This window comes from Petaurus breviceps, unplaced genomic scaffold, assembly GCF_028583685.1.
Source record: "Petaurus breviceps papuanus isolate PSGF00001 unplaced genomic scaffold, PetGlider_PUasm1.0 186, whole genome shotgun sequence".
In the NCBI taxonomy this organism is placed as follows: Eukaryota; Metazoa; Chordata; class Mammalia; order Diprotodontia; family Petauridae; genus Petaurus; species Petaurus breviceps.
This window is the reverse complement of record NW_027185798.1, coordinates 39,759,406-39,773,398: the sequence shown is the minus strand read 5'-3', so window position 1 is coordinate 39,773,398 and position 13,993 is coordinate 39,759,406. Positions and strand designations below refer to the sequence as shown.

The 13,993-nt window shown below is 39.0% G+C and overlaps 1 protein-coding gene across 5 annotated transcripts in view; it reads left to right on the top strand.

Annotated features, from left to right (window-relative positions):
* SLC22A15 (solute carrier family 22 member 15) overlaps positions 1-13,993 on the top strand; it is a 90,400-nt gene that overhangs the window by 48,320 nt on the left and 28,087 nt on the right. For all 5 annotated transcript variants that reach the window (XR_011168720.1, XM_069090269.1, XM_069090266.1 and 2 more), the window contains one exon: positions 13,640-13,855. Coding sequence is in view for 4 of the 5 variants with exons in the window: in XM_069090269.1 (XP_068946370.1) it covers positions 13,640-13,855 (216 nt within the window). In the remaining variant the exon portion in view is untranslated. The remainder of the gene's footprint in view (positions 1-13,639; positions 13,856-13,993) is intronic.

The window sequence follows — 13,993 nt, the reverse complement described above, 5'->3', positions numbered from 1 at the left end:
AAAAGAGAGAAAGAGAGAGAGAGAGAGAGAGAGAGAGAGAGAGAGAGAGAGAGAGAGAGAGAGAGAGAGAGAGAGAGAGAGAGAGAGAGAGGATAGATGCCTAGATACATAGAAGGATAGATACATACATACAGATATACATACATACATAGAAGGATAGATATAAAGCTCTTGATAAACAGTTCATATTACAGGATTGTGAAAATAGGGAACTAATTTGTTTTATATAACTTGAAACCAAAAGAGGCAGCATGTTGTAGGAGGTAGGGGTATAGCTTTGGAGTTAGGAAAACCTGGGTTCAAGTACTGCCTTGACACACTAGACAGGTCATTTAACGTCTCGATGTTCTTGGCAACTCTCCATTCCTACAAGCTAGAGAGCTGCTAATCTGCATCTGTGAAGGGAGTATCCACAGTGGGAGTTCCCTTCAGGTCTGAGCACTCCTCTCCACTCCCCCCCAAAAATAATAAGTACCTGAAACCAACAATTTTTTTGCCTTTTGGAAGGCAATTAGGGCTAAGTAACTTGCCCAAGGTCACACAGCTAGTTTTTTTGTATGGGTGTTAAGTGTCTGAAGCCAGAACCAACTCTTCTTCCCTTTGCCTATACTCTGAATCCTGTAGACTCTGCCTTAGCAAGGTCTTGCTTCTTCTCTTGCCTCCACCTGTCTGCTCACACTGTAGCTTCCCTGGCCTCCTTGCATGGTGTTAACCTAACTCACTTGAGATAGTCAATAATCTAACTCCCTTGAGATAGTCTCCTAGCTGGTTTTCCTTATTCCAGTCTCTTTTCTCCAATCCATCCCTTCACACTGCTTCCTAGTCACTTTCCTAATGCATGCTTTGATCTCATCACTTACTCACCCAGAAATCTTCAGTGGCTGCCCTTTGCCTTATAAATAAAGCAGAAACTTCTGCTTTTAGCATGGCAAATGTTCCACTTCACATACTCATAAGTTTCAGCCAAACCAGATCTCTCTCCATTTCCATTTCTTGGTCTGCTTAATCCCTTGCTCTGTGCTGTTCTCAAATCATTCTCCCATGACTGGAATGAAGCTCAGTCTATTGGAATCCTTTCCTTCAAGACCCATCTTGGGCACCCTCTCCTAATAATACTGCCTTCCCTGATACCCCCTCCATTTTTCAATTCCCCTTCCATCTCACCTAGGTGCAAGTGGTCTTTTCCCCCCAACAATTTCTCATAGCCCTCTCTTTGCCTTTTCTTCCCTGCAGCTATCACATACTTTGTTTCTATTCCTGTGATTGTCCTTAGACTATAAACTACTTGAGATAGGATTTGTGGGATATTTCTCTCTGCATCCCATCATTCATCACAGTACTTTACATAGTTAGGCTTGTTAAATTTTTTTGACTCTAGCAAAGTGCTTGTCTATAAGGGACTTTCTCTAACTGAGACTGAACTTTACTTTTATATCTCCTCATCCCCAGCAGTTAGTTCTAAATCTGTGATCATGTGATCTTATAATAAAGGATTTCTTTTAATCCATTGCTTTTTAAAATTTAGAGCACAGAGGACGAGTTAAAGAAATATGAGATTAACTTCAGTGTCAGTTTTGCGTGTTACTTGTAGGGACAGGGGATAGAGACTGGGCTAGCGATTTCAACAATGGAGGAAACTTGCAGATGATGAAATTCTTTCATTCTACCAATGTAGGTCCATACCTTCTCTGCAATGACTAGGATCAGAAAGCTGCCTAGATAGAGCATGAGAGATTAAGTGTGACTTGCCCAGGATTCCACTGCCACTGTGTATCAAAAACATGGATTGATGTCAGGTCATCGTGGTTCCTAGGCTAGCTCTCTATAGACTGGACCATAACAGCCTCTCTATACCATGTAATAGGTTATGTTTTTCAGTAGCCTCAATAAATTTCTTGATCTAATATTTATTTTTATGTAACTTTTTTAAAAAATATATAAATAAAAGACCTTAACTATTATGAAATTTCCAAGTTTTTTGTGTAGTTTTGTCTTAGCCCATTTGTGATCACCTTTGATCTTTTCAAGAGGAAACTATATTTAATTGTCTTGACCATAGTATCTCTAAGGGCCAACCTAGCACAGAAGGGCTCATCTCTGTTAGGTTGGCCACTAAATGATGAATTCTTTGTCCATTGCAATCCATGAAACAAAAATGGCCCTGGCCCTGTGCTTTCAATTTGAAGAATAAGTGCTAAGAATCACACATAATTTACTTAATCATTACATTAACTATAACTAATCCATCTGAAACTTTTGTCTGCTAACCAAAAGAATGGACTTTTTGAGGAACTGAATCTTATCTATGTCAATAGTTCCATCATAGACATCATCAAAAGACAAAGGAAGTTGCAGGTAAAAGTAAGGATGATTCTTGGATGCTTTTTGGAAAGGCAAACAAAGGAACTGATAGATTTGTGTTTTATCACCCACTCACCCATGCAATATGAAATATAATTTGATGAAATACTTAAATATCTCATCTTGCAGTGTTCATTAAGAGCAGACATAAGAATACTAGTTAATATTTATATAGTACTTTGAGTCCAATATTTCATTTGGTCCTCACAACCTGTGAGGTAGCTACTATAATTACTATTATCATTCCCATTTTTCAAGTATAGAAACTGAGGCTCAGAGGAAGTTTACATAATTTGATGATGTTCACATAGCTAGTAATTGTTACAAGTGGAATCCAAACCCAGTTTTTTATTCAAGTCTGGTGCCTTTTCCACTATTCAACACTATTTTGATTCTTCTTGAAGAATCTGCTGCTAATCTCTTTCAAAGAATGAGAAATTAGAGAAACTATGATGAACTTTACAACATTCTTTAAACTAGGAATTCTTAACCTGGAGTCATGAACTTTAAAAGAATCATTTCTCAAAACTGGTTTCCCTTTTAATCCCATTTATCTTATATTATGCATTTTGGAAAGTACTCTGAGAAGGGGCACATAGGCTTCTTCAGATTGCCAAAAGGATCCATGACACAGAAAAGGTTAAGAACCCCTGGTCCTAAACCAAGTCAGCATATACTTTGATATTCTAAGACATCCCTACAAAGGTTAGCACAGGAGAGGAAAGTGAAAATATGTTGGAAAATATGGCTCAGGTTTGATCAGTGAAAAAGGTCAGAGCCTTGGAGACTATACAGAAGCTTCGTGCTTTGAGATTGTGAATAATTTCTTCCAGAAGGCAGTCAGAAGGAACAGGACATGATGAGCACAAAACATCACAAAAAAAAGGAAACTTACCCTTCACCATTTTGTTACCATCTGCTGGCTATTCTCTAGATTATTAATGTCTTCCCTAAGATGTGACACAGAGTTAGATTAGGTAGTCCCAAAGATCTCCGCCAGTATAGATTCCCCATTTTTGTTATTTCCTGCTCCAATTGGTCCAATATTCGAACCTATTGAGACCTTTTTGAGTTTTGGTTCTGGTATCCATTATGTTGACTGCCCCTCTCAACTTTGTGTCACCTACAAATTGAGAAGCAGCTCATCTATGTTGTCATCCATGACATTGGTAAAAATATTAAGTGTCATAAAACAAGTACAGATCTATGGAATACTTGACTGGAGGGCTTACAAGTTGATATAGAATCATTGTATAGCTAGTCTTTGGTTCTAGCCACTCAAGCAATTCTGAATCTACCATCATCTAATTCATATATCTCCATCTTTGGCACAAGAATAGTTTAAAAGACTTTGCTAACTGCTTTCCTAAAATCCAGATAAAGTCTAATCAATAAGAATGTATGAATCATCTGCTATGTGCTGGGCATGGTGCCAAATTCGGGGGGTACAAAGAAAGACAAAAAAAATAGTTTCTGCTCTCAAGGAACTCAGTCTAATGGTAGAGATAATATGCAAACAGCTGTATAAAATAAGCCGTGTATGGGACAAATTGAAGATGATCTTCAGAGAAAAGTCACTAACATTACAGGGGATTTAGAAAGGCTTCTGGAGCAGCTAGCTGGTGCCATAGTGTGTAAAGCACCTGGCCTGAAGTCAAGAAGATTCATTCTCATGAGTTCAAATCTGGCCTCACTTTCTAGCTGTGTGACCCTCGGCAAGTCACTGAACCCTGGTTGCCTCAGTTTCCTCATCTGTAAAATGGACTAGAAAAGGAAATGGCAAACCAGTCTAGTATCTTTGCCAAGCAAACCCCAAATGGACTCTCAGAAAGAGTCAGATACAACTGAAAATGACTGGACAACAAAGAGAGGCTTCTTGCAGAAGGTAGGATTTTATCTGGGCCTTAAAGGCAAACATGGAGATTGAAGTGAAGAGTGGGAGAATTCCATGAATGGGAGACAATCAATAAAAATGCCTGCAGATGAGAAATGGAGTATCTTCTTCCGGGAATGATGAGGAGCCTAGTGTCCCTGAGTTCCAAAGTATGTGGTAGGAGTGAAGTAAAGGAAGATTTGAAAGTTAGGAGGGACCAGGTTATAAAGGGCATTGAATGCCAAGAGAGGCTTTTCTCTTTGATCCTCAAAGCAATAGGGAGCTGCTGAAATTTATTGAACAGAGGGATGACCTGGTCAAGATTTATGCTTTTAGGAAATCAGTTTGACAGCTGAGTGGAAAATGGACTGGAGGAGGGAGAGACTTGAGGAAGGGAGAGCAACCAGCAGACTTATGTGTGAGGTGATAAGGATCTGCAGTAGGACAGTGGCAGGGTCAGAGGAGAGAAGGGAATGTATATAAGAGAAGCTGTGGAGGTAGAATGGTAGAACTTGGCAGCAGATTGGTCAGAGGAGGTGACGGTGAGCCAGGAGTCAGGGATGGCTTTATTGACACATTGATTATGTTAATTGTTTTTATAATTGATCTAAATTGGATGATGTGGGATGGCTAGGTGATGCAGTGAATAGAGCACCAGCCCTGGAGTCAGGAGGACCTGAGTTCAAATTTGGCCTCAGACACTTGCTAGCTATGTGACGTTGGGCAAATCACTTAACCCCAATTGCCCTATCTTCCCCGCTCCAAAAAAAGACAAAAAATAAAAATAAATGGAATGATGAGATCTTTGTTGCTTCCACATTAGGTTCTAGACAATGCTCCCTTTTCTTCCTCAAAATTGTTTGTTTCCAGAATTTCATTCTTTAACGTTTTCTGTCCCTCCTGGTCTGGTCTTTCCTGTAGAGTTCTAGTTCATGGGATCCTCTCTTTTTTTCTAAGAGCACTTTGAAATCTGTTCTTCCAAGATCTAGGGTGTATGCCAGCTTTGCTTTCCTTTCCTTGTGTTCTACAAAGTCTCTGGTAGGGCGCTCACTGCCTACCAAGGTTCTGATTGTTTTCACCCCAGCAACTATTTCTTCTTGGGATTCTTTTACCTAAGGATAAAATAATCAGCAAAGCAAGTCAAGAAATTATTAGCTACTCTGCTTATAACAACAGCTAGCATTTTTATAATGCTTTAAAAGTTACAAAGCATTTGGCAAATGTATCTCATGCAATCCTTACAACAGTCAAGGGCTGTCAGGTGCAGTTCAGTGGTGGCCATTAGTGAAGATATAGAGATAGAAGTGTGGCTAGGTGGTGCAGTGAATAGGGCACTGGCCCTGGAATCAGGAGGACCTGAGTCCAAATCTGGCTTCAGACACTTAACACACACACAAAAAAAAAAACCTAGCTGTGTGACCTTGGGCAAGTCACTTAACCCCAATTGCCCTACCTTCCCCTCTAAAAAAAAATCGAAAAAATAAAATAAAAATTAAACCCTAATTGAAGGCTTGAGGGTAGGGATTAAGTTAAAAGAAAGAAAGATATAGAGATAGATACATCTGCATCTGTGGAGGGAGTCTCCACGCTGGGAGATCCCTACAGAACTGAACACTTCTCTCCCTCTCCCCCCCCCAAAAAAAAAAAGATAAATAAAATATTAAGTATCTTAAACCAAGGATTTTTAAGACTAGGTTATATTTCACTTTCCTGGTGAAATTTAAGTGTATTTTAATCATTTTTAACAAAGGTACCAGAACACTTACCTTGAAATCACAGTCATTAAAACAGTCTCTTGGGGAAGATAATATACTTATTTAATGGATATGGCCTACTGCATGAAGTATTTCTTTGGAACTCCTCTTCTTGAAATTGCTTGCAGAGGCAATTTATAAGCCTAACGGTTTCCCAACTTTATAGTTAGCCTTTGTGTTTTGCCAAGCCCTGAGGAGACTCAGCTGACCACCAAGCTTAGACAGCAGACAAGCTCTGAGTGACTTTTGGCTCAGACTAGACTCTTTTTTTTCTTTTAGATAGTTGAACGTTGTTCAGAACCTTTGCTGGTGAATAAGATATAGATATAGATGAGATACTATTTGGCATTCAAAACGAAGGCTGAATAAATTAATAAGACTGCCTCATAAACAAAGTATGAAAGCAATTCCAAAGAGCTCTAAAAATATACTGTGATCAGGGCAACATTTTTAGAATAAGTAAACCTCCTGCCCAAATCACTGCAATTGTACTTACTTTATTATTGTTGTTATTTTAATTTTGAAACTGGGTCTCCCCATCTTGCCCAGGCTGGAGGTACAGCAGACCCTCACGGACCCAATCTCACTGCGGATCAACAGGAGAACTTTGACCTGCTCTGTCTCTGCCTAGGTCTGTTTGCCCTTCCTCAGACAGCCTGGCAGCACTCTGCTTCTGATATCTCTATGGGTCTAGACTTAGTGCAGATACCTAATTGGCTCATTAGCTTAATGCAGCTCAGAACTCCAGAGCTCAAGAAATCCACCCGCCTCAGTCTCCCTGGTAACAGGGATTATAGGATGTGTCACCATGACAGCTACTGACATGTACTTTGAAAGGGAAAATACATATTTGTTTATGTTCTGGCTTGTTTACTTTAAAAAGTATTCAATTGCATTCCAGTCACACCCTATATAGGTATGTGTATATATATATATGAATACATATATATTCATAAGTGCATATGTATGCATGTATATCTTTTTTATAATGCATTCGTCTGTATTTGTGTATATATGTGCACATGTATACACACACACACACACAAACTCTAGTCCATTCAACAAATACTTGCTTGGTACAGAGCGCTGTCCTAGGTACTGCCCAAGACAAAGTATAACAAAGGCATAATCTCTGCCTTGGTGGAATGGGATGTTCCTAGATGTGCACTGACAAGGACCACATCTGTTCATAGAGGGCAAAACCATATACACAGATAACTTTAATGCCACCTACTTCAAGAATCTGCAATTTCATAAGCATAAGTATTCCTTTTACCACTCAATCAACAAATATTTATTAAGTACTTATTATTAAGTACAACCTTTTACCTTAAGAATCTCCCATCCCTAACTGTGTGACCCTTCACAAGTTACTTAACCCCTATTGCCTCAAGAAGAAAAAAAAAAGGATCTTCCATCTGAATGGAGAAGGTATGGCATATGCATAAATTGGTCCACCCAAGATATAGACAGAGTAGAAGGTAGCAATACAGATCATCAGTCCTCTAGCCTTAGAAGATAATCTTAGAGAGTTGTTTTTCATCACACTTTACCTGGAAATGAATTTCTCCAAATGAAGCTAGGCCAGATCTTGGAGACACATATTTTTGATTGCTGGGTTCATACTTGGAGCCTTGCCTTGCTTGCAAGGACCTATTGAAGCTTATGCTCCACTGGCACAGCCCTTGAGGTCCCCAGGTCACCTCCAAGCCAGGATGAGACATTAAAGCAAGGCTTTAGTAGAAGTACACATGACAGTGCAGTATTGAATGATAAATGCATTTCTGAAATGATGCAAGATGAAAGGTCATTACCAACAGGGAGGAATCATTTGAGACCTCAAAGAGAAGGTTAATTTGAGTTGGACTTTTAAGGCAAATATGGGAACATGATTCTGGCATAATCAACACCACAAGTTCAGTGTGTTCAGAGACAAATAATGGCTTTGTTTGGCTTGAATATGTTATACGTGGCTCCGGATAATATGAAAGTGGACTGGAAAGGTAGAAAAGCCCCAGATTATAAAAGCCTTTAATGCCAGGATAAGGAATTTTCATTTCAATCAATGGGCACTGAGGAGCCCTGAAGGTTTTTCAGTAGAGAAGCATGACTAGATTTAAGCAAAAAAAGGTTATCCTAGCAATGGGTATGAAGGATGGATTGGAGGAGGGAGAGAGTAGAAGCAGTGAGGTCAGTTAGGAACTATTGCAATAGTCCAAGATGGTGGTATTAAGGTCCCATAGCCAGGGTGGATTTGAAACCAGCCTATTTGCAGATAGGAGAATTGAACTTTGCCTGGATATGGGAAAATATTGAGGGTTGTGTGATTCATTTCAAATCATCTAACATTTTTTAAGTACCTCTGCCTCAGTTTCCTCAGTTATAAAATGGGGGATAATAATAGCACCAATCTCCCAGGTTTGTTGTGAAAATCAAATGAGTTAACATTTGTATTCACAGTGCCTGGCACAAAGTAGTGCTTAAAAAATGTTTGTTTCCTTCTCTTCTCCCTTTCAATTACTGGGAATGATAAATAGAAGCTTCCTTTTATTGATATTTTTTATTTGATTGATCTTGACTGGCACAGAGTAAGAACTATATAAATGTTAGTTATCGTTATTATTATTACAAATTATTCCCCACCTTTCCTCTATCCTGCTTTTACTAAGGTTTATTAAGGAGTTGTGGTTTTGTTCTTTTCTTAACCCTCTCATAACTGTGGAGGAAAAGTGATAAAGTTGCAAAAGTCTTAAATTTAACCCTCTTCTCTTGCACTTAGTGTGTGCAGGTGGAACAAAGCTAGATCAGGGTATGTCTTATTATTTTCTGCTCACCCCCTCCAGTCCATTGACTAGGTCCCCTCTTTTCCTCTGGGTCAGCTGGCCCTAACCCACTGGGGCTGGATGTTAATCTAGGCTGTCCCTCAGTGTTTAAATCAATTTCATTTGGCAAAGCTGCTAGATTTCTCAGGTCTTCTGGAACTCATCTCCTTTTCTATGGAGCCTCTAAAAATTCTTTCCTTGGATGTTAGATTATCCTATGAGAACCTTACTGGCAGCCAGTCCCTTTGTGCCTGATGGCTCCAAATCCCCTTGGAAATTCTATCTTCATCCTGTATTATTTGGCCTCCAAGCTTGATATAATGGAAGGAGCCTTGGCTCTGAACTATGAGTCCTGGGTTCAGAACTCACCTGTGATGCTTACCGCCCTGCTTGCCAAAGGCCAGTCACTAATCCTTGAACCTCAATTTTCTCATCTCTAAAAATGATGGGGTTGGACTTAGCCTATGGCATTTCTTCCAACTCCAGATCTGTGACCCTAGATCTCAGGTCTTCTCCCACTGATCCTTGTTTTTCTGGAGGTTTAGATGGGATATTTCCATGGAATTCTTCCAATTTCACCACTTGCCCTTGACCCCATCCCAGATCTTGCTCAATTTGCCTTCAACAGATTTATCACACAGTTGATAGGCTCCTTCTGCCTGTTCAGCTTCTTCGTCTCTTGTCCCAACCTAACAGTAGTTGACATTTATATTGAGCTTTAAGGTTATAAAGCACTTTATATACATTGATTGGCTCATTTGCTTTCCCAAAGCAGTTCTGCAAGATAGATAGTCTGAGTATTTGCCTTGTCTCCCAGAATGCCCAAGCATAGGCAATGATGAAACTGAAACTTAGTAAGTCTAAGTAATTTGCCTTGGGAAGTTATTTAGCGAGGTCGGGGAGATGGAGAAAATCTGTGGTTCAGGCCTAGGTCATCACACTCCAAATTCAGACTTTTTTCTACCACACTATGCAGCATCAGTAATATCAAGCAGTATTTTGGCTTAGTTTCTGTTGCAGGGATGGGGAACCTGTGCCCTTCCTAGAGTTTGCATACCTCAAGAAAACCTCTTGCCATTTTCCCTTTCTTTAACTTCTTTTCTCCATGGTCATTCTCTGCTTCTGGTCCAGTACCCTTTGTAGCTCCATTACAACCTCAAGATGGCTTCTCTGGGTAGTTCCATGAATGTTGATGTTTTTCTGGGCTCAGCTACCAATTCTCCGCACTTTTCTCCCCACAAACTCTCTTAGATGACGCATTACTCTGATCAGGGCTTTGCTTCCCAAGTGGTTGGTTTTCTAGAATACTGTAATTTCTTTTTACAATAACAAAATTACTTGGTCATGGCTCAGAGTGACCTGAGAGAAAATCTAGTCCAACCTGCCCATTTTACAAATGAGGAAATAAGTCCCAGAGAGGTTTGATGACTTGCCCCTAGGTCATACTTTAAACATATGGTAATTATTTAGAGACACTTCCTATGCCAATATAGAAAACAATCATTTATTTCCTCCAGGCCATTAGAACTGTTGCCCCTGAGATCAAGGAAGCAGGTGAAAAGTGTTCCTGCACAAGTGAAAATGTTTTCTCCCATCTCAACAGAGTGATCTTCTCCTTTGGATTCCCTCATAAATGTTCTCCACATTTTGCTTTACTTACTGCTTTGTGGGAAGTACAGGTTACTTTACTTCACAGAGGACTGGCCATTTTGGTTGGTCTTGAATAACCTTTCATGTGTTTTGCACATTTGGGGCAGGGATGCTTGGCCCAGTTAAAGACAGGTAGCTCTATCTACAAACAAGTCAGTCTGGTCACAGGGATCTTTTTGGCATGGTTATTTTAGGTGGGATTTGTCTTGAACAGCAATTATAATAAATGGTACTTGTGGAGCAATTGAAATCGGAATTATGGGATAAGTAGGGTGTTTTTAAGGTTTCCAGTCTTACCCCATAATTCATATTTCAAACATTAAAACCTTTAGATTTATTTTAAAGTCATCATCAAATTGATTTTTTTAATTTTTAAAAAAGGTTTTTTCTTCCCATTTTAGAAAGACAGTCCTAATTTCTCTTTATAAATTTACATGCCTTTGGGTTCACCCACTACATAATACTTGTCTGTAGAAAGGACTCTGATTTTTTTCATTTATATCTATATCTATATATACACATATACAGTTTTATATATATATATATATATATATATATATCTTATGTGGAACTCTGACATAGGATCAGAGTACAATAGATTTATAACTGAAAGGGACCTTTGAGGTCATAAATTCTAACCCCTTTATTTTTACCAGTTAGAAAACTAAGGAACAGATAGATTAAGTGATTTTTGTCTAGGGACACAGAGCTAGTAAACTCTGAGGGATGGTCAATCAGCAAATATGTGTGTGTGTGTGCATAAAATACTATTTACCAGACAGATGCAAGGTCATTTTAGGGGAAAGGCACTAGTGTCTGTTGCACTGGGAAAGGCTTCTTGCAGAAGGTGGTGCTACCGCTGAAACTTGAAGGAAATCAGGGATGTCGTTGATGGAGTTGAAGAGAAAGTGCATTCCAGGTATGGGAAATAACCAGCGTGAAGGTTACAAAATTGAGAGATGAAATGAAAATATGAGGAACAGCTAGAAAGCCATTTTAGTTCCACTGTATTGGAGAAGAGTAATGAAGACTAAGGCAGGAAGGGGCCAGGTTTGAAGATCTCTAAATACCATATAAAGAAGTTGATAGCTGATCTTTGAAAATAATAGGGAGCCGGGGCGGCCAGGTAGCACAGCAAGTAAGAGCACCGGCTCCAGTGTTGAGAAGACCTGGAGATCGAATCCCGGGCTCAGACACTTAGCACCCACCCAGAAACACCTGGCCGTGTAACCTTGAGCAAGTTACTTAACCCCAATTGCTTAGGGGCGGCCAGGTGGCTCAGCGACTAAGAGTACCGGCTCCAGTGTTGGGACAACCTGGAGATCAAATCCCGTGCTCAGACACTCAGAACCACACCCAGAAATAACTGGCCGTGTAACCTTGAGCAAGTTACTTAACCCTGATTGCTTAAAAAAAAAAAAGAAAAGAAAATAATAGGGAGCCACAGTAGTTGACTGAATGGAAGAGTGACTGCATTTTAGGAAATCACTTTGGTGATTTTGTGGAAAATAGAATATAGAAAGAGGCAGGGAGATCACTGAGGAGGCTGTTCTAGTGGTCCAGGCCAGAAGCAATGAGAGCCTGAACTGCCTGGTAGCTTTATGAGTATTAGCTAATTTAATAGGATATCCTATTGAAATCTAAGCTATTTTAAGGGGAGGACAGTTTCGAAGCATCATAGATTTAGAGCTAGAAAAGACCTTACAAGTCTAGTCCATCTCCATCATTTTTACAGTTGACAAAGCTGAGGCCCAGAGAAGTTAACAAGGTCACACAGCAAATAAGTGTGAGACTCAGCCAACACTGCTTCCACCATTCCACCACCATCATTACTGTCTTTATATCCCTGTCATCTAGCATGGTACCTGGAAAATAGTAGGTACTTGATGAATAAATGAATTAAAAAGCATTTAATATGCATTTACTACATGTCATGCACTTTGCCAAGTTGTGGGAGACAAAAATAGCCCTTGTCCTCAGGGAATTTATGTTCCCATGGGGGAGACAACACATATGGGGGGAAGGGGCAGAGAACAGTAGCCAGCCAAAGGAGTTTTCCTTTGGAAATTTATAGGGATGGTTAGCAAGTGCTACTTTCCAGTAGCAATGTTAGTGTTGATTTGATTATGGTTCCAGAACTGGAAAATGGCAAGGATGGGGAAGGAGAGAGGAAGGCAACTGGTAAGGATATGGCCTGGGGTTAAAGCATGACAGAAGCCCACCTAGTAATCTAAACTAATCTCTAATTTATATATTTTATTGGATTGGTAATCCAGTTCTAGTTTGTATGTTTATACGTGTGCTTATATGTTATATATACATAAATACAATATAATTATATTAGATATCTTTTAAAGATTTGTTTCATTTTTAATTTTACCCAGGAACTATATAAACAAGATTATAAAAAAACCTTTTTATACAAATAGCATCATGTTTAAATAATTGGGGAAGTATTAATTGTTCATGGGTAGGCAGGGCTGATATAATAAAAATGACAATTTTACCCAAACTAATTTATATATACAATGCCATCCCAATTGAATTACCAAAATATTATTTTACTGAATTAGAAAAAATAATAACAAAATTCATTTGAAAGGACAAAAAGTCAAGAACATCAAAGGAAATAATGGAAAAAATGTAAAGGAAGGAGGTTTAGCTTTATCAGATCTAAAACTAAGGCAGTAATTATCAAAAATATCTGGCAATACCTAAGAAATAGGTTGATGGAATACAGTAGACACATTTTATAGCAACAAAATAAACCCAATAACTTTGTATTTGACATGTATAAAGACTTAAGATTTGGGGATAAAAATTCATTGTTTGGTTTTAAAAAATTGTCAGGAAAACTGGAAAGCAGTATGGCAAAAACTGAGCAAAGACCAACATCTTACACCATTTATCAAGATAAGGTCAAAATGAATATGTGACCTAGATATAAAGAGAGATATTGCAAGAAATTACTCGTCATGTTTATGGATAGGCAAATACCTTATGAATAAAAAAGAGATAGAGAACAGAGTTAGGTTTAAAATGGACAATTTCAATTATTAAATTTAAAAAGCTCCCGTACAGATATATTTAATTATATTATTTATTATATTATTTTGTATTGTATTATTATCTACACATACTTATACATTACTTACACATATCTCTTAAATCCCTTCTAGATTCATTCCTGAGTCCCCCAGATGGTTATATTCCCAGGGCCGACTCCAGGAGGCAGAAGATGCCCTCTACCTCATCGCCAAGAGGAATCGAAAGCTCAAGTGCACTTTTTCACTGATGCCCCCAGCCGAGGGGATCTCCAAAGAGACTGGCAGTTTCCTGGACCTCTTCCGCTACAGGATCCTCTTGGGACACACCCTGATCATGATGTTCATCTGGTACTTACACACTGGGGGTATTGCCTTTAAAAAGCTGTTGATGCCTCCCCAACCACTCCACTTGCTAGAAGTCTGCTGAAAAGCTGTCCTGTCTGCATCATCTCTGAAAATGTTTATACCCCATTCATCTTCACAGGA